The sequence below is a fragment of the Neolamprologus brichardi genome, chromosome 11, assembly GCF_056152115.1.
Source record: "Neolamprologus brichardi isolate AB-2024 chromosome 11, ASM5615211v1, whole genome shotgun sequence".
NCBI classification, from domain to species: Eukaryota; Metazoa; Chordata; class Actinopteri; order Cichliformes; family Cichlidae; genus Neolamprologus; species Neolamprologus brichardi.
Window position 1 is genome coordinate 22,806,661 of NC_142114.1, and position 27,933 is coordinate 22,834,593.

At 40.2% G+C, this 27,933-nt stretch overlaps 1 protein-coding gene across 6 annotated transcripts; it reads left to right on the plus strand.

The window, feature by feature from the left end:
* The first annotated feature begins 1,473 nt into the window (after positions 1-1,473).
* On the plus strand, positions 1,474-27,673 carry phldb3 (pleckstrin homology-like domain, family B, member 3). 6 transcript variants are annotated; one of them, XM_035908153.2, is made up of 16 exons: positions 1,532-1,598; positions 1,947-2,019; positions 11,907-12,062; positions 12,225-12,335; positions 12,647-12,784; positions 13,207-13,335; positions 14,877-15,050; positions 17,714-17,821; positions 20,582-20,683; positions 20,885-20,972; positions 21,507-21,732; positions 22,892-22,973; positions 23,347-23,490; positions 24,108-24,318; positions 24,586-24,671; positions 26,906-27,673. In XM_035908153.2, exons 3-16 carry the CDS (start codon positions 11,916-11,918, stop codon positions 27,038-27,040), a joined length of 1,881 nt encoding a protein of 626 aa, XP_035764046.2. In that variant the 5' UTR covers positions 1,532-1,598; positions 1,947-2,019; positions 11,907-11,915; the 3' UTR covers positions 27,041-27,673. The 6 variants fall into 6 exon arrangements, with proteins under 6 accessions (XP_035764047.2, XP_035764046.2, XP_035764045.2 ...); XM_035908152.2 differs by having other exon boundaries at positions 1,553-1,769; XM_035908154.2 differs by lacking the exon at positions 1,947-2,019 and having other exon boundaries at positions 1,474-1,598.
* Positions 27,674-27,933: the final 260 nt, after the last annotated feature.

The window sequence follows — 27,933 nt, forward strand, 5'->3', positions numbered from 1 at the left end:
TCAGGGTGATAAAGCCCTCAGAGTAAAGGGAGTGGATTTTGCCTCTGGGAAAAGTCACTATTTAACATGCGGAAGTAAATTTGTGGTGTGTAGGTCCAGAATTCAGTGTGCTATTTTATGTTCTATAAGTAACTAGAGTGTTTACATTAAAATTTTAGCATTTTCTGCTCACCAAGTAGCATACTGTATCACAGTAACATGTCAGAGATTTAATATTTCATGGTATTTCAGTCTCTACAAGAATGAGTAGAAATCTGCCAGAAAGCAGACATAGATATGCTCTTACAGCACTACATATGTTTTTGCATATGCGCAGTGATTTAGGTCAAGGGGTTATTTTTTGTAGCACAAGCTTAAGTTTTTGAGCCTTTGTGTGTTGATGGTCATCATTTGTATATGTATCACTATTTTCAGGAACCTTTTTAGGAATTTAAAGTGTGAACATGTAGTTTTAAACTGTTTATGTGTTAGTGTTTTATGATTCCTATGTTCCACACACCCCAAAATCTGGTGAACATATTGGCATCCCAAGGCCCCTGTTTTTATTAAACTTTAATAAAAGAGCAACTTTTGCGAGATCATGTCGAATCCTGTGGTTTGTTGACATGCTTCTGATGACACTTTATTGAGGTTTTATGTCTTTATTGTATATTATAACAAAACAAAGGCTTCCTTTCCTACCCTGCAAGGGTAGGCTACCAAAATGTAGAGATGACCAGAGACCCCTCCTTATGATTTGGGTTTAAATAATTTGATTAATTTGTTGGAAATATGTATCAAATGAAGCAAATTTACTTAGCTATCATACCCCATGAAGTATATATTATCTGTGTGCAGGTTCAACAAAGTCTCAAAACAATCATGGAAAAGCAATCTGTTTATTCGTGTTCATGCACATAAACTGCCACTTTTATTTTTCATTACATTAAGCACAACTTTGAGACTAATGTGCTTCAGTATGAAATTTCTTGCCTGCTGCAGTGGGCTAGTGTCACCCTGGCAACCAAGAAAATAAACCTTTCAAAAGAAAAAACTGCAACTGTTGCATTTTTACCCAAACCACGACCTCTTTTCTGAACCTAACCAAGTATCACAAGATCATACCGAGGTCTTTAAATGCACAAAACTCAACCATGTACTATTATTAAGAGGGTGTAAAAAAATCTTCACCCTGTAAAAAAATCTTCACCCTGTATACCTGGACACCAGTCAATAGATATTAAACTTGTGTTCAGTTAAATGAAACTATGGGGGTCAAGTTTGGACAACTTTTGTTCAGAAGCACAAATTATTAGATTAAACTGGTTTAATGAATTTTGTGACAAATTTGGACAAATCCCGTTGGTGTCCACTGCCTGTGCAGTTGTTTCAGCCTCTTCTGTATCAGTATATTATTATATTATTCCCACAGGAGCATGTCATCAAATGTATTTAAGTAGTCTCTTCGCAGAGTATGGCAGCATGCCCAGATCACTCCACAATGAGAAACCCCGTCAGTTCCCAGAATAGAAATCCCATTTCAGTGCCAGACTTGAACGAAACTCTCCCTGAGGTCTCCACAGCGCAGAAACCGGGTGTGAGGTCTGTCGAGAAAAAAGGTATGCGTACTGGTTTGTGACTACCGCTAGCCGTAACACTTTAATTAGTCGGCATCCGCCTTCTCTGTCGTCGCCCTCCTCCGCGTGCTTTCACCTGTTGGTGCCGACAAACCGCTCGCGCTCATCTGTCATTATTTTTCTTTTTGCTGGGAAGGGACTGAATCAAACCAGGTGAGGATTAAACACCAGAAATAATGCGATAAAGTGACCGTCGGTTTAACAGAGACAGCAGCTGGCGAGGTCAAAGTAACGCTGACAGTACCTGAAAGTGAAACAGCGTTCAAAAAAAGTTTACTGAAGGGACTCTTCGCTGTTTTTTCCCCTCTCGTGTTTTCCCTTCTGACTTAGTTCGGCTTTGTCACTTTGCTATGACTCGTCGGAGGACCCGCATGTCTTGCTGAAGTTGGACCACGTTTATCAGGTAAGAGCCGTGTTTTTGTTTTTGAATCGATTTTGTTGTTTAGGAGCAAGTCAGCAGACCTCTCCAGCACACAGTTTTTGCTCTTGGCAGAGAGCCTTAGTCAGCAGGCTGTGTTTAAACCTCAATCTTGACATTACTGTGCTGTTACCAACTTACCAGCGACAATCTCTAGAGTATATAATCTCTCCACTCAGAACAAAAGAGAAATTAACACAGCTTCCTCAAAGCAAAACTGTCCTCTTGCTTGAAACCTGGGCTGCGTTAATAAAATGATAATGTTTCGTAATGTTTCATCCCACGCTTTGACTCACGTCTTATTTTTAAAAATATCCACAGCAAAGTCCTCTGAGATAAATTTCTCAGAGTTTATATCAATTTCCCCTTTTTGTTTACAACGACCCGGGGATGCCTCCCCTTTTATCGTTCCATCAGTACTCAAAGTAAACAGTGGGTGGGAGAGCGGGCTGAAGTGGGATTGTGAAGATTTGTTGTCTGGAGTCTTCTGCCTTTGGCTTTTACTCCCCAGTCTCAATCACACATGTTTTGTCTGAATGCACATTTGACAAATCTGTGTCTGAGCCCAGTGTCCCGGGTAGTCATTAAAGGATAACTCCTTGCATCACAGTTCCCACAGATTTACTCAGACCAAAGTACTGCTGTGAATACAGTTGAACTTGCCTTGATGCCAGGAACTGAAACACAGTAGCAGATAAATCACAAGGGCCTTGAGAGATTTTCTCACATTATACCTTAATGCCTGCATTTGCTTTATACTTTCTAATGTGTGGGTCTTATTTAAGGCAACAGTTCTGTTTGTGATATACAGTATTTTAGTTTGAGTGCAGCTGTGAACTTGCGACAAAGCTCAGGTGTTATTAGTAACGTCTTCTAATACACGGTGTGACAGTGATCACAAAATCAGGATTTTGAAAATGAGGATTCCTGCCATCATGACACGTGGGTTTCAAAATCCAAAATCTGTTTTTTAAAGTCTGGCTAAAAGAAATGTAACATGCCAATCATAATTTCATTAGTTTCTGCAGTAAAGTTTTAGTCTTACGAACACTCTAAAAACTGAGAAGAGCTTGACTTGTTGAAACTATCTTTAAGTGAAAAGAATAATGTTGACCCCTGAATAATATCCTGATTTAAAATAATTCACCATGTTTCTGCTCAGTTAGGGCTCATTACAAGCAGAAAAAACCCGTATAAAAGTTCAGAAAACAAAACAATATCGGCTAAAAAAGCTAAATTAAAGTTCTTGTCTGTTTATTTCTCATATTAGATAGATTTCTTTATTGTTTAGAGAGCTTATATTACATATCTTTTATCCCTCAAACACAGTATTTGAAGTACTCACAACAATACTTTGTCATAGTGTTGGCACTGGATTAAAGCATTTAAAATTGTGCCCATACTTGGCTACAGAAACCACTTATCTGTTTGTTCTACTTTGTTTTTTTCTGATCTCGAAGCCAAGTTCTGAAGAAGAGCCTTGCATTTCCATTCTCTAGCATGCCTCGCACCATCTGGAATGTACGAATGACAACTGAAACTAATTTTAAAAAAGCTTCATCTTGTCAAGTTCCCATTGCCATCACTAAAAAATATCTAAAACTGACATTAGCTGGTCAGGAAATTTTCCACTGGAATGTGTAAACAACAGTGGTTCTGCAGTGAAATTTCCAGTAACAGTTGCTTTTCCCAGTTTTTTTTCTTCTCTAGTCAGCCCATTTTTCACAAGTGAAATACATAATTCAGATGCAGAAATCTATGTTGTTGTTGTTTTTAGCTGCATCACTGCTTTTGTTATATGCGTTGCCAACCCAGGTGTCAGGCAGGAAAGACCGCTCCACACTTAACAGCTGGGTGACGGCCAGGACTGCTTTCACCTGCTCTTCCTGCTCAGAAACTTGTATTGCGATGACAGCTTTCGGGTCCTCTGTGCTGAGCCAGCAGGAGCCATATGCAGCAGATCCAGAGATTGCTGCAGTCATCCACAGGATTCACTCTGTTAAATTTCAGTATGCTTTTGGCCCAAATGTCCAGAAATACGTTTTCCTCTGCTTCATGAAGGCTAATGAGTGTGCATAAACATTTAAAATGTGCATTGCACACATATAAAGCAGTACCTATTGCACTCTGGCTGAAGCCAGCACTGGAGCACTAAACAAAAGATTTTCCAACCAAAATTAATTCTTCTAAAATAAGACCATCACTTTAAGTGGTTTTTTTTTGTTGTTGTTTTTTCCTTTGCTGCGAGCCAGAGTGTGTAGCAGGGCCAGTGCGAGTAAGTGGTAAAAAGTGGGACTTCTGTGCTTACATTTTTGACAATAAAATAGGAAATGTATTTTTGCTCTCTGGAAACCTTCTATGAATAAGATAGTGATGTAATGATGTCAGGCCTGCCATTGAGCAGAACCCTATAAGGTCTGGTGATTTGGACTGTGTGATCGAAGCCACAGCCTGTAATTGTGGCTAATAAAAAGAATATGTGACTTGTCCTAATAGGTTGCAAGGCTTAATGGCTGGTTTTGATGTTTTTCCTTCAAAAGATGAGAGACAGCAACTAACTGGAGAAGCCTTTTATGATGGCCATTGAACATGCACTTCTGATTTGTGTCATGCCAATGTACAAGACGCTACCATGCAGTGTAAAGTCACAGTGTATGCATATTTTGTAAAGCCAAACTGATTTTATAACTGATCGATCCTTTAAATGGACAGAATTAATGACGTTTTTGAGTTTAAATTTTAAAGGTATTGCTGCTTTTTAATTGTTCTGCTCTAAAAACTTGCACAGGTAAGTGTTTTGATCATACCCAGTTTAGTATATAAAATCATATAAATTCCCTACAGTTGTTTGCCTGGGCAAATATTAACTGCTGAAAATCAAACTGTCACTGTATAAGCTGGGTCAGCTCATTCAAAAGGATCTGGCTTCTCAGTTTGTTTTTAATTGTGTCTGTAAAATTAGTTTGAAACTGATGCACTTTTATTGCTCAGACCTGCATTGCTATACTATTATGAATGAACTGAGTGAGTTCACCTCTAAGCCTTCCTCGTGTGGATTAATTTGGCATTGTAAGCTACCCTGCTCTATACAAGGCACTTGAGCTCAAATGCTGCTCATGTGACGTTTTCCCTATAGCGCTCCTGCATTGAACACACAGTGACAGGCTGTAATCAGCATTCACACCCACACAGGGCATGCCATGGTCAGAGCTCTTTTGTCCTGAACAGCTAGTGGAATATTGCTGTTGTCAGTGTTGACTTTATGGTTTTGTGTACACTGTGGTTATCCCCATACTTTTCGTTAGCCACTTACTAATGAGGGGTCCGGATGAGGACAAGGTCATTTTGGAGTGTTATTGGAATGAATTGTAAACCTGTCACAGACAGCTCTGAGTTTAGAGTCAAACTATATACTGTATTCAGTTCCTTAGAACCATCAAAAAGGAATCAAACTGCTCCTCTATGCTCCGTGTTCCTCCTGCAGTTGGTGGATGCACAGCTTTTGTGCTGTTCCTGCCCAGACTCCGTAGGCTAAGGCCTGACAATCACTCTCCTGCGAGCACCCACCCTTGAACCAAGTCCATGAAGCTCTGGGGTGGAGCAATGATAACCCTATGGCAGGCCGATTAGCAGTTGACCGTGACTACTTCTTCCTAAGGTTGTTTTTTTCCCCCCCGAATGCCTCTTAGTCTGGGCACACCTAAGACCAATTTAGACCTTACTGGGGGGCAAATTGCCCCAGAAAACATAGCTCCTAGGATCAAGAAAGTACGCAAACCCCTCCCCCACGATAAGATGGCAATTAATGTATGGAGATTAATCATTAGGAAAAGGTAAAGTTGCTACTACTCCATGTCAAAAGGAGCTAGTTGAGGTAATTCAGACATCTGACTTGGATGCCTGCTGGGCACCTCCTATACAGTGGGGCAAAAAAGTATTTAGTCAGCCACCGATTGTGCAAGTTCCCCCACTTAAAATGATGACAGAGGTCAGTAATTTGCACCAGAGGTACACTTCAACTGTGAGAGACAGAATGTGAAAAAAAAAAAATCCATGAATTCACATGGTAGGATTTGTAAAGAATTTATTCGTAAATCAGGGTGGAAAATAAGTATTTGGTCAATAACAAAAATACAACTCAATACTTTGTAACATAACCTTTGTTGGCAATAACAGAGGTCAAACGTTTACTATAGGTCTTTACCAGGTTTGCACACACAATAGCTGGTATTTTGGCCCATTCCTCCATGCAGATCTTCTCAAGAGCAGTGATGTTTTGGGGCTGTCGCCGAGCAACACGGACTTTCAACTCCCGCCACAGATTTTCTATGGGGTTGAGGTCTGGAGACTGGCTAGGCCACTCCAGGACTTTCAAATGCTTCTTACGGAGCCACTCCTTTGTTGCCCGGGCGGTGTGTTTTGGATCATTGTCATGTTGGAAGACCCAGCCTCGTTTCATCTTCAAAGTTCTCACTGATGGAAGGAGGTTTTGGCTCAAAATCTCACGATACTTGGCCCCATTCATTCTGTCCTTAACACGGATCAGTCGTCCTGTCCCCTTGGCAGAAAAACAGCCCCATAGCATGATGTTTCCACCCCCATGCTTCACAGTAGGTATGGTGTTCTTGGGATGCAACTCAGTATTCTTCTTCCTCCAAACACGACGAGTTGAGTTTATACCAAAAAGTTCTACTTTGGTTTCATCTGACCACATGACATTCTCCCAATCCTCTGCTGTATCATCCATGTGCTCTCTGGCAAACTTCAGACGGGCCTGGACATGCACTGGCTTCAGCAGCGGAACACGTCTGGCACTGCGGGATTTGATTCCCTGCCGTTGTAGTGTGTTACTGATGGTGACCTTTGTTACTTTGGTCCCAGCTCTCTGCAGGTCATTCACCAGGTCCCCCCGTGTGGTTCTGGGATCTTTGCTCACCGTTCTCATGATCATTTTGACCCCACGGGATGAGATCTTGCGTGGAGCCCCAGATCGAGGGAGATTATCAGTGGTCTTGTATGTCTTCCATTTTCTGATGATTGCTCCCACAGTTGATTTTTTTCACACCAAGCTGCTTGCCTATTGTAGATTCACTCTTCCCAGTCTGGTGCAGGTCTACAATTCTTTTCCTGGTGTCCTTCGAAAGCTCTTTGGTCTTGGCCATGGCGGAGTTTGGAGTCTGACTGGTTGAGGCTGTGGACAGGTGTCTTTTATACAGATGATGAGGTCAAACAGGTGCCATTCATACAGGTAACGAGTGGGGGACAGAAAAGCTTCTTACAGAAGACGTTACAGGTCTGTGAGAGCCAGGGATTTTCCTTGTTTGAGGTGACCAAATACTTATTTTCCACCCTGATTTACGAATAAATTCTTTACAAATCCTACCATGTGAATTCATGGATTTTTTTTTCACATTCTGTCTCTCACAGTTGAAGTGTACCTCTGGTGCAAATTACTGACCTCTGTCATCATTTTAAGTGGGGGAACTTGCACAATCGGTGGCTGACTAAATACTTTTTTGCCCCACTGTATGTGGTGTTTTGGGCATGTGTCTGATACAGGCAGAAGGCCCTGGAACAGACACAGACATAATCTCTCCACACAAGATATGGTGGAGTAATTATGTGTCTCAGCATGCTTGGGAATGCCTCAGTGTACCCTAGAATGAGTAAAAGAGGTGGCTGGAGAGAGGGAGGTCTTGGCATCTCTGCTTATACACCTGAACCCTGATAAGGAGGAGAGGGAGGAATAGCGTCATTCAGTTTATTTTCAATTGTTACATTCAGTTTTAACCATAAAGCTCCACTTCATAATAATAGTCACTTGGGGCACTTTACATGTCAGATAAATCTTACATTATTATTATGGAGAGAAATCCAGCAAAGCTACTAAATATGATCCAAAGCTGAAACAGAAAACATAAAAGCCAGTCATTTTGTTGCACTGACACATGCACATAGTAGAGGGTCTTACTGACAGACATAGCTCTCCCTGTTTTATTAAGCTGTTGGTATTAAAGTTCTTAAAGGTTCAGCTTTTGTCGGGACTCTGATTAAGCCAATAATAAAGTAGCACATGTGTGTAAAATGTGTGTATACGTAGTGAACGTGTAGCTTCCAAGGGGAGGTGTGGGGATCTTTTCAGTCCCTGTTTTGGTGGTGGGGTTGGGAGGATCCCTTTACAGGAAGAAATCTTGAGCAGAACCCTGGGTGGCCTCCAGTCTCGGCTGAATTGAAGAATAAGCAAAAGAAAAAATATTCTAGTTTCAGGAACAGATTATTTGAATTTAGATAAGGTTAGCCTTTGTTTGTTAAACCAGTGGGTTAGAGGCATACATTTTACTCTTCAATTTACACGTCACGTGGAGAACTATTGATTTCAACATTATATAATATTAACTTTGACTCATTTACAGTTTGATTAAAAAAACACTTATGACATCATCAGGTTACCTTGGCTCAGGCTTTCAGACTTAATGAGAAACTCCACAGATTGTTACAAGCAAAGTCTCCTACAACTCGCTGGGAGTGCTTCTGCATACACGGACAAGTTGTATAAAAGCTTTTGTGGCTCCAGAGGGAGCTGTGCAAAGTCTGATAAATATCTTCAAGTAATGTGCTGTGAGTCAGCATTGGTTGGGATTGAAGGAGTGCAGGATTGGAAAGGTGTGAGCTCACCAGTTTTCCGTGACTTCCTTATCTCCTCGTAAGTCTTGTAGCTCAAGGCTGTGTTAGCTGCTTCCAGCATACAGGAGCACACACATACCAAAACTGCTATAAGTTCTTAAAATTACAGGCAGTGGCAGCAAATGAAATGTTCCAGAAAAAATCCAATTTGCTGGTTAGTCATGAATCGGGACACAAACCCACATACTGACTCACTTCTGTTTGGATAAATTGGGGTCAAACGAAGGGAGAAGCATCACAGTAAAAGAGCAAGATAAAACCTTTCTGAAGTGAACACACATGCTGTGTGAGATAAAGTGACACGAGTAGCATTTTTCTCATGTCTGCTTGATATGTTGTCGAACAGGCATAACCCCTTCACACTGTTTGTGTTGTGGTGAATCAGATATTGGCTATAAATGATCTGTGACTGATACTTGGAACCAATAAAAGTTAACGTATATGATCAGGCCGATTTCTGAGGGTTATGTTTTTGTTTTTGCTCTGGGGATTCCTTACATAACACGCACACGCACGCACACACACTCACACATACACACACGATCCCACTTGATCCTGAACTGCATCTCCCTTTCTTTGCCATCTTATTCTCCAGAGGCGCTCCCCTCCCCGTAATCAAGTCCAATTATTTTGGGCACAAAACTCTGCTTTGTTCTTTGATCTGCCTTTCAGGCAGAGCTTTGCTCCCCCTTTTTTTACTGTCTCACTCCATCTTGTTTCATTAGTGGTTCTTTTGCCTTTTTGATTGTTTTATTTACACAAACCACCGTGTTAACATGGAGGCTTGGACTTTACTCCTGTATGTCTTGGCTCTAGCATTGATAGGGTATCTTGCTGGACTTTAGTTAGAGGTCAAACACTTGCACTAATGTTTGTTTGGATCATGATGTAACTCACTGTGACGCTCTCCCTGTCCTGTTTTCCCTGAAATTGACAGCTTTCACTGGACATCAGAGGATCAGAGAGCGAGGACCCAACATTTTACACATTAACTTTTTCTCTTTGTGTGTTACTGTAATTGCCCAAACTATGATACAAAGCATACTGTCTTAATTCTTTTTGCTTGCATTTTTACTCCTGTATACTGGAGTAAAAATACTCCTGTATACTCCTATTTAGTGGCCAAATAATTTATGTAGTCCAGTCTAATATAGGATACAGATTTCTTTTATGGTGCCTCTAATGTTCAGGGTTTTTTTTTTTTTTTTTTTTTTTTTTTTTTTACAGATGTTTTTATTCATGAACATTTCATCAATCAGGTCTTAAATGAGGTGTTGTGCAAGACTCATTATGGTGATAGGTATTCTAGGCTGATACGTATGTTTAAAGCAACAATTTGGCCAAAATCTAAAACTAATATGTTTTTAAATTATTATTATATTTCTGTTATTTAATACTGTACCGTGTAAGAAAATGTTTAAAATAACTTGAGTGTGTTAAATTGTTTTAGCTCTTCACAACAGCTAAATGTGTGTTTGGGTGTTTGTAGTACTCTTGCCCACCCTTGACATAGTTATCCCGTCCTGACAAATGCTGAATCACTATCTTAATAGATGACTTCATTAGTGAATAAAATGTTTAATTATTCAATATTGTTACATACAATTTATTAGAAATGTTTGTGTAATCAAGCATATGCACATAATATTACAAAAATATTAATATTAATTAACTTTCAATCTATGTCAAAGTTTTGTTACTTTGCTTAGTTGTCTGGACCTCCTTTCATTGGGCTGTTGGTTCTTGGTGTTTTTATTTGTTTGTTTTTCTGTTTTCATGTAAAATGTATGTTATTATTATTTTTTAATAGCTTCTGTCTCGTGGGAGCCTATATATCAGTGTCATACTGTAAACTGTGACTGCACGGGGAAAATAACACACGTCATAGACCATTAATAGTCATCAGTCACATTTCTCTTTTAGGTACCAGAAGTGGTAAAATATCACTCCTGAAACGGAAAGTGCAGTTTCAGCTTATTTTAGGGAAATACCCTGTATACATACCACATCAAAAGATAACGCTTACATTTATTTGTGTTTCCTCCACAGACCACTTTACATTCTTAAAAAGGTAGATGAGTCACAGTGATCTAGTCTTTATTTTAAAGGTGCAAATTCTACTTTTTCACTGTCAAGACGTAACATGTTTGTTTTATGAACATTATTATAATCTATAGCCATCAGCTTTTTTTCCATCCATTATATCACTAGAAATGAGATGTGCCACCCCCTTGCTGTTCTGTGCTGCTCTCTGTCCATGCCTTTTCATCTCTCCCCAGTGCTCCCCCCCCCCCCCCCCCCCCCTCTCTGGATGTCAGTGTGCCAGTGGTTTTTTGGAAGCTCTCACTCATATCTTGGCTTAAATTTATCTCTACTTTTGCTCAGCGTGCATTCCCTGCAACCTAATAAGGTCTGCATGGAGGGAAAGGAAGAGGGCACAGAGGGCGAGAGAAGATGGTGGGAAAAGGTTGGACAATAGTAATCAAAAGTATTTTCCCACAAATTTGTTTTGGCCTCTGCACACATGGGTGTTTCTGCTAGGGGTTTTTTGTGCGTGTGTGTGTAGAGAGAGAGAGAGAGAGACCACAAAGATGAGGGTGAAAGCACAAAACATAATGAAGAGATTAGGATATTGTAGGCCTATTGTAGGCTGACATGTTCCTAAGCTCTTTGATGTAGCAAGATCATATGCTCTGTACGTAACAATATTTTCTTCAGTAAATCCACATGAATGTGACAGAGAAGATAATAAAGTACAATATAACAGTACTTCAAAGCCTTTTCTGATCTTGCTCCTTTCAAATTGTAATTGATGACCATTTAAGCCTCAGCAGAACATACTGTTGTTTATCACGCTTGTGTCTACACACGCTGATAGTCCTTCGCTAAGAGAGAGACCCTGAAACCCAACCACAAACCACCACGCATATAGGATATTAACTCCGCTCTTTCACTTCCACTCTTCAAAGCAAGGTGTTTTCACAGACTGTTTTCTGGAAGCTGGAGGGGATTTCTCTGCTTATGCTGCTTTATTCAACCATCCTATCCCCTCAGCAAACTGTCACCTGATCCCTCACACACCTTCAGCCATGCAGCATATTAGATTACTACAATACTCACTAAAGTCAACCAGACACCCCTCCAACCCCACACTCTCCAGCTCTCATTTACTCCCTCCTCTGTTTCAGACTATAGAAATGCCCCAACACAATATGGAAAACTCCAGGAGTCAGTGGCAGCAGGGTCTGCGGCCTCCGTGGATCACCAGAATGACTGAAGGCCAGAGTCCCGCCTCCTCAGGGGCAGAGTCCGATACAGAAAGTAGCAGCGCAGAGGGCGAGAAGGTGAGGGAGAGGAAGCTGTCTATGGTGGTGATGTAGTCGTTTGTTAGACCTTTTAATCCTGGTTAAAACAATGAATCATCATTGCTGGTGTGAGCCCTTCCCAGCCTAACAGCCTGCATGTGGTCACTCTGTCTGCTCATTCTTTTTCCTGCTTTCTGTCAGACCTCCATTAAAAAGTTGGAGGTGGGTTCACTGAGGGTCCTGCCATCACCCTCCATGCTCCAACAGCGAATCACAGAGATCGAACAGCAGAAGGAAGAGCTAAACATTGAGGTGAGCATGTCACATGATCTGGACAAAAACATTATGTCACCGTGCAAAAACAACTGCTGAATAAAGTCGCTAAAGAGCTGATAGGGTTAACATGTTATTCCAGTTATTTGATTGAGAAAATTGACTTGGAATTATCAGGTCAATTGCGAAACTTGTAAAAGTGGTTTTGATGTTTCTGCTGATGCATGCACATTGAAATTGCAACGCCGTTTCCAAACTCCACTACAGTCACGATAAAGGAATGCTTAACTCTGACTTGCATAAGGTTAGGTCAGTATGATTCACCTCGGTCGCGTCTTCTACCCTCTTAGCTGCAGCTGGAGATTGCTTTGCTACAAGGAGAGCTGCAGACAGAGAAAGACCGGCTGCACAAACACACGCAGAAGTTGAAAGATCTACAGGAGGAGGCCGGGCAAAGAGAGAAGCACAAACACACAGACAGACAAAAGGTAAAAGATACATGTGATATTATCTAATACAGTTTTAGTATTTTTTTTTCTTTTTAAATACTTAAAAATTGACAGATGTTATGGGTTTTTTTTAACCCCTAACCTCCAATGCCACACCTTCATATTTCAAGCCCACCTCCACTTCGAGTGTCTTAGTGTAGGACTTACACCCCCAGAAGAAACTGGCATGTAGGCTCAGTAATGTGCAGCTAAAGTCAACACAAGATCATGTCAGTGATAAGTCAGCTCCCATGCATTAACTGTTAGATGTCAAACATGTGACATGTTTTCAAGATAAATATATCCAGCCCTCATTGTAAACAAAGGTTAATAGACCTGTTGCTCTTGTTTCTTTTCAGGCAGAGTTTTTGTTTTGCATTTCAGTTTTTTGCTCGCTCTTTTCTAACTGTCTGTAAATGCAGGAACGAGAGAATCTGGAAGAGGAGCGGCGCAGGGTGGAGGAGCTGAAGAGGAGGTGCAAAGAAAAAGAGAAACTGATCCCGAGTCAGCCAGAAAGTCAGCGAGAACAGCTAATGCTGCAGCTGCAGAAGGCGAGTAGGACATTTTCAGCATGGGTGGAGGATGACAGTTACAGTTACTCATTTGGGTGATCCACAATGTTCTTTTTTTTTTTTCTTCTTCAATAAAAACATCCGCAAAACCAACAGAGCCAGCATCATTGTCATTTCATCTACAATGATGATTCTTCAAAATATGTTAAACACAAACACAAAACTGACCAGCGGGCTTTAGCCAGATAAGATTCCTTGAAGTTGTGGTAATCAAACGTCTGTTTCCTACTTTAGGGTGTGGGTTGTAAATCATTTTTAAAAACTGCATGCTCAAGATTTCCAGTACCACCCAAAAACACATCTGGGTGTTTTCTGTTTTCTGTTTTTAAATGTCTAATCCTGCCTTTTTTAAATATAGAGAGAGACAAAAAAAGATAAAACATAAAACTGCAGCTAATGCTCGGTGTGCTGTTTTGATATATCACAGTGTCTCAGATACAGATACAGAAGGTGTGTTGACAGCGCGAGTCTTGCGCATAATATTGTCTTGAATACAGTGAGTGATTGTTCGGTACCTGTTCAACCTGAAGTGCTAATGTTTACCCACACCTAAACAAAACACAGGATGTGTGTTTTGCCTGTGAATGTAACAGAACAAGATGAGAAACCTTTTTGTTTAAATCGCACTGTTTAATGACAGGTTTAGTGTTGTCCGGTAGCTGGTTCCTTTCTGTGGTAACTTGTCAGATTTATTTGGAAAGGGCTTCTAGAAAACAGGTTTTTCACAAGTTGCTTCACAGAAAAAAAGCTGCATACATGCACACAAACAGGACCTAAGTGCGTGTTGCACAGCACTAAGAGAGCAGGCATTCCAGTGAGGCCGTTGAGTGTTTCAATAGGCAGTGAAGCATTGAATGTTGTGCTTATACTGGAAGTGTGCCTCCGGTTGCCAAACCTTGAGAATAATGAAGCTCTTAGGTTCAGTTAACTTTTGTCCACATAAGTATGTACTCAAGTCTTTTGATTGTACACTAAAAAGTTTGAGTCACAACAAGATGTTTGAGAAGTATCGTGAGATCATGATAATAAAGAAATACAAATAACCTGGAGATTATAAATAAGCTAATTTGGCATTTGTGAGTAGCAGCATTGTGCCAGCAATTGTCAGTTTGATATTACTAGCTGTGTGATAAAAAGTGTTAAACTACTTCTCAAAGGAAGTGTAGCATTGTCGATTGATTTCTCTCTAGTAAACTCTTTTGTCATGTAAAGTGACGATGGAACGAGGCTTGCCAAACTTTAAAAAGTTCTGCACAAAGTTAAAATATCTCTGTAAGAGAATGAATCAGCCTTTAAAGGTGACCATACTCATACATGGATCTGCACTAATCTCCCCTCCATCCATTCACTTTTGATTTTCCCACATAAATTTCTTGGGGATGTTACATTCATAAACCTTCTCTTAGGCTCCAGAACAAGACAAATTTTAGCAAGCAGTTCACAATAAAAAGGTCAAAGATGATTATAACCTCAAAAAACACATTTATTTACACAATATTTTTTTTTTGTCTTCATTGCAGGAGAAGGAGGCGATGGAGGCATCAGTTCGGGCCTTTGAGGATTGGGAGTTTAATTTTCTGGAGCGAGAGACCGGCATTGTTGAAGAGGATGAGAGCAAATGCAAGGAGAGAGAGAGTGAAGGAGAGCTTGAAAAGGAAATCTCATGCCAGAAGCTTTTGGTCAACGTTGCACAGGTAAACAGCGCGTCTTTTCACTGTTTACTCTCACATAAATTCCGTGCAGACATGTGATGTCATACTTGTGCATACAATAAGTGGATGAAATGATAGGAACAACTAACACTTGAATATATACCAGTACAACAGTTTTGCAAAAGATCTATAGAAACAGGACCCAGTTCTTTTTGATCACAGTCTGGACAGTCTCCATGTTTCTTTTAGAGACACATAAAGATTGTGGGGTTTTTTTTCTAAAATGTGTTGCACCATGCTCCTAGCTTTTGCTGAAATCTGTTTTCCTCTTTTTGAGAGTTAAAATGAGGAGAAGACCGACCAGAAAGTGAACGGAAGAACCACAAATTTGTGCTCCTCCAACAATAATCACAGAGTTGTTGGCATCAAACAACAAAGTGATAAATCTGACTCGGATAGCATTTCAGGGCTGTTGCACATTAAAAGTGAAATTAATCACATTAATCACCACATTAGATGGGTTGTTCTGCTGTACACATAACCTCTCTTTGCAGTTAAAGTTCATGCTTGTTTTTATGGATTTAAGGCTTGCTCTCCTTCTTTCAGCACAAGCTTGAGCTCTTTACCTCAAAACGTCACCCTGATTATGTCACACGCTATACAAGAAGCTTAATCAGGCCACCATGAGTGAAAAATTATAGAGCAAAACACATGAAAGCAAAAGATGAGAGATGATTAGGAGAGTCTGGAAAGATTAAAGAAGATGAGGAGATTTGGAAAAAGAAGGGTTGCACAATCGTGACTGAAAGACAATATTGTTGACTAAAAATGCTTGAAATCATGCTTATTTGTGAGGGTATTTTTTAAGAGATTAGCTATTCTGCCCTTTAGCAACATTAAAACAACAAAACTCTTCAGATCAGGATTCCCATGGCAGTTTCAAAAGATCTGTAACATGTTGGCACTTGAATTTAAATTCAATTGTTCAACTGACATGTTGGGTGTGTGTACTCTTATTTATGGACTGGGGTGACCATGGCTCAGGAGATGGGAAGCGTATCTGTAACTGGAAGGTCACCTGTTTGATCCCCGGGCTCTCTGTCCTGGTTGTTATGTCCTTGGGCAAGACACTTCACTTACCACCTACTGGTGTTGGCCAGAGGGGCCAATGGTGCAATATGGCAGCCTCGCTTCTGTCAGTCTGCCCCAGGGCAGCCATGGCTACAACTGTAGCTGCCTCCACCAGTGTGTGAATGTGAGAGTGAATGAATAGTGGAATTGTAAAGCGCTTTGGGTGCCTTGAAAAGTGCTATATAAATGCAATCCATTATTATTATTTTAATTTCTAATTCAGTAACTGAACTTTGGAAACCAGCAGTCTGTATGTGGACTTCACCTTAATTCAGGGGTGGGCAATTCCAGGCCTCGAGGGCCGGTGTCATGCAGGTTTTAGAATCACATGATTAGTTCGTTACCAGGCCTCTGGAGAACTTCAGGACATGTCGAGGAGCTAATTTAGCCATTTAAATCAGCTGTGTTGGTTCAAGGACACATCTAAAACCTGCAGGGACACCGGCCCTCGAGGCCTGGAGTTGCCCACCCCTGCCTTAATTCCTAGTGCAATTTCTGTGTTGTCAGGTCATTTTTCTATCATGGTTGGGTGCTGCTTATTCTGAGCTTAATGTTCAGACCCTAGTAATGATCTCATGCTGATTTTAGCAGGCAGCATGTGCTTTGTAATATAACCTGATGATGACACTGACTGAAAACTCATCCTGACTAACCAAACTGTGTGCCAGAGTGGAGTTAACGTGATTAAAGATCTTATGCCTCATTTAGAAGTCTTCTATACTCTCTCACAGATTATGTCCAATATTTTTTTATAAAAGGAAAGAAACGCACCAATTACACAGAATGACACAAAAACAACATTGCTGACATTTTAAGTCAGAGGATCACCAAAGAGGGATTAATGATCTTGGGAAATTTTTTTTTTGCATGTCAGTAATTGCTAAGATATTTCAAAGTGAACCAACCAAACATGACATGCTAGGATAGCTAAAAGAGCTAAACTTAAATTCTTAATAGTTTGTTACTTTGTACACCGGTAGTCTTGACTTATATTTTAATGCTGGCTGTTCCAAAAAGCTGTTCTTCCTCCAAAATTTACAATTCCATAAACATAGATGATGAAAATAATGTTCAGTTGTTTCTCAATTAGCTTCAGAATGTAGGAGGAGGAGCGCAGCCCCGGAGATAAAGGCTGGGATTGTGTGAGAGGGATGCTAGTTGACTCAGCTGCACTGTGGCCTCGATGCACATGACATCTCTTACTCTCTTATTGTGACACACTTACTGCCCTAAAGTGGTGATTTTATATCAGCCATATATTCATTTAAGTTGCTTCTCCAGTCCTGCTCTCCTGTGTCAGTCTTGTGCCTCTCATTAACTTGCAAAATGGCCATTTGATTTGCATTGTGTCTCGGCTGAAGAGATCGACTCAGCTTAGTGACCTGTATTTACTCACAGCGACATACGCACTGTCACATCGGGGGATATTTACTCAATATTACATCACAGCATAATGAAAAGATAAGGTAAACTCAGACCAGCTACAGGAATCAGCTACAGCATGTGACATTATCTCGGAGGACAGGAAGCCATATCCAGTTCGCACTAATGGGAATGATTGTCTGAATTTTCAGGAGCAAGTCCAACGGTTAGAGAGACAGCTGCGGGACATGGAAAAGGAGAAAGAGAGAGAGATGAATGCCTTGAGGAAAGAGAAGAGGGAGCTCATACACACCCAAATGGTAGGTGGGATTTGTCATACTGTGGGTTTTACTAAGTTTTGGTCTTTATTTAACTGGTGTAGTTTCTATTGTGATGGCCACATTTATTAGTTCTGTTATTTTTCTGTTTTACCGATCTGTTTATTTCTTTTTTGTGTTGCCTGTTCTTGATGTTTCATATGCTGGAAGCAGTATTTGATTATTTGGTTAAGGCACAGCAGGCAGCTAGCTCCTCCTAATGACGGTGGCTATATTTGAATTTTTTACATTTGACATCGTCATGCCTTTAATTCTTGGTGGCATAGATTCAACAAGGTGCTTGAAACACCCCATATAGAGATGGCATCATCATACAGCTACAGCAGATTTCACACTATTACAGTACCAGCAGCCTGAGCCACTAATACAATGCAGGATGGATCCATGCTTTCATGTTATTTACACCAAATTGTGATCCCACAATCTCAGCAGAAATCAAGACCCAGCAGGCCAGCAACAGTTTTCTACTTTTCTGATTAAGAAATGTTATGATGAGCATTTGTTATACAAAGTATAGTAAACGAGGTAAACCAAGAAGTGAGTTCAGATATGAGTTAAATGTTTTTTAAGCAGCACAGAATCTGTCTGCAGATTTCAGTTCATAGTGACAAACCTGCAGAGGGCTATCATATGACCCTACAGATCCCCTCATTGCTTTAATATCTTTCAACTGCTGCAAATGAACATGTTATTCATTCTAACGTACTTGTCTACATAAGGCCAATAAGCATTATCTGTCTGAAAAGGTCTAAAAATAGCTTTAAAACCTGTTTGTGGGGGAAGCCCTGAGCTGGTGTCCCACTACTACCCTGAATTTGTATAGCATTTGTATAGGTTACCACATTGGCATTCCCACGTGACTGGTCTACTAGACTTGTATGGATGGTGGGCCAACTGCCAAACCTCCCAGACTTGTTAAATTGTAGAAATTCAAACCCACATCTACTCCTGACAGTTTCTACAAATTCGCCTTAACAGTTGGGCTTCCACCTCGTACAGACAAAGACTGCACTTTTCAGGCAGTTTTTGGTTCACTTGCACCATTCTCATCAGCCTTATTTCAAGCCCCAGCAGGCACTAAATAAAGCCTAGGCAAACTGTGGATTAACACCTTAAAACCAAGCAGCAGAGAAAGTTGGTGGCTAGTTAATGATTGAAGTAGAGCATTTAGCAGATTAAAGAAAACATATTAACACCGTGAGGCAGTAAAGAGAAAAACAAAGTTACACGAGAGTCAATATTATTTGTAATGTACAGGGAAGATTGACTCCAGATAAATGCTGCTGTTGCAGTAGCATAAACCTATATATTAAGTTAGGTATTAAAAACCTGAAACAAATTAAACAACCTCTATTACTGGTTACAGTTCCTTAAGTGCATAAATATGTTTTTATTCAATCTGAGGACAACTTAACAAAGATCAAAAGAGTTGCACTGCTAGCAAAACTAAACCTGGATCCAAATCTCAAAATCACTTGTGAGTAGTGAAGGATTTCCAAAAGTCTAACATGTGTCCATGACCTGTTTCTTTCTTTTCAGTTCAGTTTCGTGAAACATCTATACAGCTCTGAGTATAGTCCACGCTGCCATGTGTTATGTGTTTTCATTGTTAGTACTTTCTGCCCCAAAGTGTGTGATTTACTCAGTGACTCATTAAACTATGCTGTGGCTTCATCACACAGTCAGTGGCTTGCATTTAATCGGAGTTATGATTGCACCAGTAAAAAAAAAAAAAGAGCAGGAGACAAGATCTGGATGAGTAAAAGGGAAAATGAGACAAGCAGAGGGAGGAAGCGAGAGTGAGCGAGGAGGGGAAGAGAGAAAGAGAGAGAGTAAGAGAGAGCGAGATTAACTCAGGCTAAAAGGAGGGAGGGAAAGGGATAGAGGGGGAGGAGTAAGCAACGTGAGGGAGGGTGCTGCAGTTGTGAATGTGTGGATGTCTGAGAGAGAGAGAGAAGGCAAGCTGGGAGAAGTTTCACATCCTTGCAGCGATTGGTAAGTAAAATGACTGCACTCGAGTTGATTTGCGTGGCTGAGGGTCTTTAAAATAGTGTCCGTCATGAAACTGGATTAATGTGAAGTTCATCAGCTGTTGTAAATAAGAGAGGGGACTGAAAAAGGGAGGGCAGAAGGGAGTGGCAGTACAGAGGAGGAGAGAGGGAGAAGCAGTGTCAGACAACATGGCCAAGTGTGTATGACTTTAATATGACTGCATGCAGGATGTGGTTTGCTTGTCACAGATGTGTTGGAAATTTTAGTGCTCTGAGCTGTTTGTGTCTTTGTATATTTGTATATTTATTTGTGAAAACAGTTGGATCGTATTGTGTCAAGAAAGCATTTGAATATTTACCAAATCCCTTAGAAAACAACACTGATGTATGTGCAGCACATGTTTAACAGCCACACTTCTGCTGCCAGCATGTGCTGTTGTGCTGAGTAGTGAAAGAGACGGACAAGGGTTAAACAGTGGACTGCATGTTGTGACTGAATTGCTCATGTGTTTGTGAGTCAAGCAGGGAGAGGGAGGGATAGAGGGGAAGATAGTGGAGCTGTGATAATTTTTTAACTCATTACGATCCCTCCTGGAAGTTTTAATTCTCAGGCAGATGTGGTATGTTGAGAATGTGTTTTGCTTTACGTTTACAGTTGGTGAAAATGAACAGATTGTATTTGTACCCTGTAGCCAGTGTTGATCACAGATGATTTACTGAGGTTTGGAATTTAAACCTGGGTTTCAAACAGGTTCGCAAAGACAAGAAGCCGCTCACCGACTGGTCTGACATCACCAGCTCAGCTCCCTGCATGATGTCTCTTTCTCCTCTGACGGTTCACAAGCCTCCGCAGGTATGCAGCTTGTCACAGAGGTTTGGTTTTTTGTTTCTGCAACAGTTAACCTCATCAGTTGGTCTAATGTCATAATTGACATTTGTGCTTTAATTCAATTACTGATTTCCAAAACATGTGCTGATAGCTAACAGAAAGATCTGAGATGACAGTGTCTGTGTTTTGAATGTACTTTAAGCACACTGTCTTTTTCTTTTTTAGGATCCAAGCAAAGAAGGTGTCAGTCTGCCCAGGAGACGAAGCTCGCATCGCAATAACAGACTAAACGACAGGCCGGTGTCAGCACAGGGTGAGTCCAATTTTTCTACCTCGCTTTGTCCTCCTGATTGCTCAGGCTGAGATGTTTGTGATATGGAACAATAAACATGTTCTCTCTGCACCCTCGTGCTCATTTTGTCTGGTCTGTTTGCTCAGTTCCCTCCCTTTTAGTCAAATCAAAGGCGTGTCAGTAGAGTTGGCAGGTCGTTATTACATTGGTTTTGCCTGTGCAGACCAGATGAGCCTGAGAATCACCCATATACTTAAGCCTAAAATCTCCCCAGTTGTATCTGTTTTTCACATGCCCATCTATCTGTCATTTAATAGTAGCCGGATCTTCAGGGTCATGTCACGTCTTGTCAGGAGTTTGCTCTTCTTCTTAATCCTCTAAGTCTCTTCCTGAAAATCATAACTGACTCTTCTTGTATGTAAAATATAAAATGAGTGAGTTAACATTTTGATACCACATGATGGATTTCTCTCACGCCGAAAATATAAAAAGCTATTTATGCTGACCTATGCATGCTGTTCTCACATGTCTCTTTGTATTTCCTTCCACTTTCAGTGCTGGTAAGGATGCATCCTGACAGCCAGGCCCCAGATGCTTTCACATCCCCTGTCCTGTCCCATAGACTGAGCAATGGGCACAGCAGTGGGCACGGCAATGGGCACAGCAGTGGGCACGGCAATGGGCACAGCAGTGGGCACGGCAATGGGCACAGACCTGGGACCAGCAATGGTGGTGGAGTCCTAACTCCATGTAATAGTACAACAAGCTCTCGTGCTGCCAGGTCAGTGTCTTCACTTTTTAAAAAGCAAATGGGGCTCTTTAATGCATTTTTCAAAGTTCATGTACTAAATAATTATATTCACATGCAACCAGAATGGATTTTAATTGCTATTCTTTTGGCCCACTGAGTGGAGAAATGTAGCTTGTGAAGGGTTTTTGCACCATAATTCACATTCTTAATACAAAAAATATGTATATATAATTTGACACTATTAATTAGTGGGTCCTGGTTTGTGGTCATCAAGTATATTTTCAGACACACAAGGTACTATAACCACTTGGCATCAGGTTGCTCCATGACCACAGTTTCTGTTTGTTATGTCTTTACTATAGCAGATAAAACCATTTTTGATAAATTAGGATACTTTCAAACACATTGTGGGAGCAAAATGCAACAAGAAACCCTCTTAATCAGGCCAAAATTGCATAAACACACAATATAAACCACGTTGGGTGTAAAATCAAAGTGGGAGCAACCACATTTTGCTATTAACCATTTTCCCACGGCTGTTGTTTTGTTTTCTATCCATATTAGATTCAGTAATTGGTTGAGCAGTTTTACTATATTGCATTATAAATTTTTCCAGTTGGAATAATGGTCAAAGGATGGATTTCATATTGGGCCAAAATGACCAGATTATTTTATGTTTTTTGGCTTACTAACAAACGACGTTAGCAACACTGTTGTGAACTTGCATACAACAGCAGCAACAGTTGAAGGCGTACTTTGTTGTGTTACTGGAAGTAAACGGGGTGTAGAGCTGTCTGTTAATGATAAAACATTTGCAAATGAACATGGGGCTTGCGCAGCAGCAGAAGATAAGGTTAGGTGTCGGTTGAGGTGATTGCACTGGTGTTACAAGTCTGTTCATTGAATAGTATTGGACGTACTACATGATGGGTTTCAGGAGCACTTCATGATGTAGCACATGACATGATTTGGCCTTTTGCATTGTCGCATCCTGTTAAACACTAGCTCAATCTTTGCTGATGATAAGCTTGAGTCTGGTTAATTATGCTTCATATGTTCATTTAATTCTACTGATAACTTGTTAAACAAATACAGCTAATTGGATCATTTTCTAAAGAATATTTTTTTTAATTTAAACTAACTGTATAAGGCTTTTGTACTCAATTATATTATTCCTTTTTTCTTACAGTCCATGCCTTTTGGATCTCATTGAGATTGAGAAGAAACTGAAGGAAGCCAAAGCAGAGAGAGAGAGGCTGCTCAGAGAGCGGGTGAGTCACCTGCTGTGGGAAACACTCGCTGACACCTCTAATCATCAGCGACACACTGAATTAGATACGCCTGTCTGATTACTGACACCCACTCAGCTCCAGGAAAGTAGACAGCAGATGTTTGGAGTTTTGTAATGCATGTTTGTAGCACTGGCAGTTGGAGAAACTAAAAAAATGTGCATGCATTTGACTAAGAGTTTCAAAGAATTTCAAAAAAGGAATGGGAGGATTTATAGTGCAACTCTGATTTCAGTTTCCTTTATGCTTTTGGATGCATACCTCCAGCTGGGTTAAACCAGTGTCGTTTCCATCTTACTGTGTTACCTTGGAAATGGTTTGGATAATAATTTGTTTTGATGTGCGATGAACTCAGGAAGATCAGCGACAGTTGCTGTTGGAGGAGAGAAGACAAAGAGAGCTTAATTCTTCCAGAACAGAACCACCAGAACCAGAGACCCCACAAAGACCAGAGCCAGAAGAGCAACAAAGGGTCATCTCTTCCCCAAACTCCTCTGAGGTATGAATGAAATTCAAACTATAAGTTAGTGAAAAAAATATTTTGTTTTCCTTATAAAATGACTAAACCTAATGCAACAGACACATATGTAGTCCTTTTAATCCATGTATTCTCGATGTTCTTGTCGAGACTTGATGCTGACATTACCCACAATACAAGGAGTTTCCACGAAACTGTAATGCGGGATTGTTAGATTAGTTTTGAGAACTGTTGCCTCACAGCAAGAGGTTTGAATCCACCAACTGGCTGGGGCCTTTCTGTGTGCAGTTTGCATGTTCTCCCCGTGTTTGCGTGTGTTCTCTCCGGGTACCCTGACTCCTTCCCTGATAAGGAGAATGGATAAAATGTTTCTTTGGCAGTACCAAAAGACAAGCTTTGACGCTTATGTCACCTGTTTTGTTGTTATTCTGTTTCATTTTTCATGATTTTATAACTAACTGACTTCCAACATCTTTAACCAAGACATTTACATTTTTATCATCTCATCCTTGGGGTTTTGGGGACCTAAAACAAGTGTAACCACTATAAACTCCAATAGGAACTAGTCAGTCTATCATGGTAAATTGACTGTTTGTTTTGTGTTTTTCAAGCTTCTTTAAAGTCCATTTGTCTTCCAGCAGCGTAGCCTGCCCCTCTTCCTCTCTCCAAACTTTGACCTGAGGGCCCATGTGGAGTCTCTGGGTCATGGAGTGACTGGCTGCACGGAACTGCGGCTGACGTCTCGACGCTGTGCGGGCTTCCTGACCAAACGAGGGGGGAGGGTCAAAACCTGGAAGAAGAGATGGTTCCTGTTTGACATGGACCATAGACGACTAGCCTACTATACAGGTTAGACTGGTTGGAGGGGTGTGCTCGCTGACTCTGTGTTTGCCTCTTTGTTTGAATGAACCTTTCTCTGTCACGCTAGGAGGTGGTCAGACTTATTATAAGATTACATCACATCAAATTTTTTATTCTAAACATTTTTTAAATTTCTTTTTTCTTACTTTTTATTGTGCTTTGTAGAAAGAACAAGGAATTATTTTTTTTTAAATTCACATTGACTTAAATATTCAATATTAATGTTCTAAAATTCCTTTTTTACCTTTGCTGCAGACTGTGATGAAAGGAAGCTAAAGGGAGTCATTTATTTCCAAGCAATAGAGGAAGTTTACTACGACCATCTACGAACAGGCACCTCTGTGAGTTCTCATATTTTACACAACTGGACTTTAAATAAATCTGTGAAGTTTTTCACGTGTTCCTGAGCACAGACCTTGGATCAGAAGGGCAACAGTTTGTAAATGTAGCTTAAACTGCACTGGACTCATTTTGTAGACGTTCTAAAGTCATTTCTTGACGTGTCATCCAGTCATAAATCCGCCAAAACACTTTCAAAAAATATTTCTAGAATCTCTTTACAGAATGTTTTCAGGACCAATATTTATAATGATTATTAAATATATTACATATAGCGCAGAGAGGAAGTCCAATAAATATTTTCTTTCTCCTGAAACGTACAGTTAACACAAACAAAACAACTCAAGTAGAATTAAGATGACTATCACAGGTACACACATGTGCATTTGAGTTTATTGTAGTATGTAAACCAGTTGCAAAATTTGTTTTGCTACCTTATATTTCCAAATAGTTTTGTTTATATGATATGACCTGATACATGTACCATCGTATTTGAATAGACTAGAAATCAAAGGTAGGTTGTTGGTAACATTAGTACTGCTTAGTAAGACTTTTATTTGGTGCTCACTGGCATCTTCTAAGAAAGTAATAGTGTCAACCCTCTTACTTACAGTGACCTTATTCACCATGTAGGAATAAATGAGGAAAAGAAAATCCTCAGGGAAATAGTTTGTGGTCAGAAGATCTTGTTCTTTTCTTAGTTGTGTGCAGGTGATTATCAGTCTGCACTTATACAACAAATAGAGGCTAAGTTAATGCTGCAAGACAGAAATTAGAAAGATGGTTAAAAAGTGCAAACATTATTGTAACATTAATCTCTTATTACCAGACTTTTGTTCTGCTGGGCAGCGGTTTTACTCGGATATACACTACCAGTGAAAAGTTTGGACACACCTTCTCATTTAATGGTATCTATCTATCTATCTATCTAGATAGATAGATAGATAGAATTATCTAGCAAAGAAAAAAAAAGATAAATAACTCTAAATACGCCTTGCATTTTAGATTCTTGATAGAAGCCACTGTTTGCTTTGTTGACAATGCTGAAAACACTTGACCTTCCCTCAATTAGGTTCATGATCACCTGGAATGGTTTTTATTTCACAGGTGTGCCTTGTCAGGGTTCATTTGTGGAATTTCTTGCCTTCTTAATGGGGTTGTGTTGTGCAGAAATTAGGTTGGTACACAGCTGACAGCCCTATTTGACATCTATTAGAATCATATTATGGCAAGAACCAATCAGCTAAGTAAAGGGAAACAACAGAAAGGAAGGAAGACTAAGAGTCACCTCTGCTGCTGAGGATAAATTCATCTGAGTCACCAGCCTCAGAAACCGCAAGTTAATGAAAAGCAATAAGCATAAGATATTTGTTTGGACCAAGAAACACAAGGAATGGACATTAGCACCAGTGAAAATCTGTGCTTTGGTCTGATGAGTCCAAATTTGAGATCTTTGGGTCCACCCGCTGTGTCTTTGTGCAACGCAGAAAAGCTGAACGGATGTTCTTTACACGCATGGTTCCCACCATGAAGCTTGGAGGAGGAGGTGTGATGGTGTGGGGATGTTTTGCTGGTGACACTGTTGGGAATTTATTCAAAATTGAAGGCACACTGAACCAGCATGGCAACCACAGCATCCTGCAGCGACATGCCATCACATCCGGTCTGCGTTTAGTTGGACCATCATTTATTTTTCAACAGAACAATGACCCCAAAAACACCTTCGGGCTGTGTAAAGACTATTTGACAAAGAAGGAGAGTGATGGAGTGCTGCGCCACATGGCCTGGTCTCCTCAGTCACCTGACATAAAGCCAATTGAGATGGTTCAGAATGAGATGTACCACAGAGTGAAAGCAAAGTGCTCAGCATGTCTGGGAACTCCTTCATGACTATTGGAAAATCATTTCAGATGACTTATAAAGCTCATCGAGAGAATGCCAAACGTGTGCAAAGCAGCAATCAAAGCAAAGGGGGGCTGTTTTGGAGAATATATAATTTTTTTTTTTTGCTTGCTACATAATTCCACGTGTTCATTCATAGTTTTGATGCCTTCAGTGAGAATCTACAATGTAAATAGTCATAAGAATAAAGAAGAACAATTAAAATAGAAGGTGTGTCCAAAATTTTGACTGGTATATCTTAACAAACAAAACAAAAAAAACATTACCACCAAGCAAAAAAAAGCTGCTTCTTCATCAGCTGATGACGGTTTCATTGTCTGTGCCTTCTTTTTAGTCACCACGGCCCAGTCTGACGTTCTGTGTGAAGACATATGACCGACTGTTCTTTCTGGTGGCTTCCAGTGCAGTGTCCATGCGGATCTGGATGGATGTTATTGTCACAGCAACAGACGAGCATAGTCGTTATTAACTTTTGAATTTACAATCCTTGCTTCTAGGCAGGCAGCGCAAGAGGGTTGTGTTTCCCTCCCTGCTGTCTAAGGTCCAATTTTGTTGAAGATCCACCTCAGGAGCTCATTCTATACCTGGACTCATGAATATGTGAATAAAGTGCACGAGATACAGATGTGGTTAAACTGAGTTGTGGAAACTGTTACTGACAGAGTGATTGATGGCGACAGAGGTTCACCAGCTGCAATCCACAAGCAGCTTCACTCAGCAGCTTGCACAATGGGTGTCTGTTACTGGGAGGTGTTAAGCTGAGTTTTACCTCCCTCTCCTGGTCACAATCCAGCATTACAAGAATGATGTACACTACGCAATAATACACTACAACAGGTGGTGAACATAATAACAACTCCTGTGCAATACTATGCATTCCACTGTAACAGTCCAAAAATAAGTGTACTTAAATTACAGAGGCACGTCGAGGTTAAACACTGTGACCGTTTTGTGTTGTAATATGTTTTGGATTGCTTTATATTGTCAGATGTTCCCATTAAAATGTCCAAATTTTTCTCAGTTTTTATTAAAGATACATTGTAAATGACATTTTTAAAATTATTTATTATTCAGAAATTTTTATGGGTTTGATTTTCAAATAAATGAAGACATACACTGTTATGCACTATTAAAAGTTTATTCATAAAAAAAAAATGTTTTCTCTGCATTTATTCATAATAAATTTTTATTGTAAGATGGTTGCAATAATAAATAATTCTGACGAAGGAATGTGGAAGTTACAGATATGATCCAGTTTGTCATCTTCTTGTCATCTTCTTCTTTCGGCTGCTCCCTTTAATGGCTGCCACAGCAGATCATCTGGCTCCATGTCACCCTGTCCCTGGCATCCTCCCGTGTTAC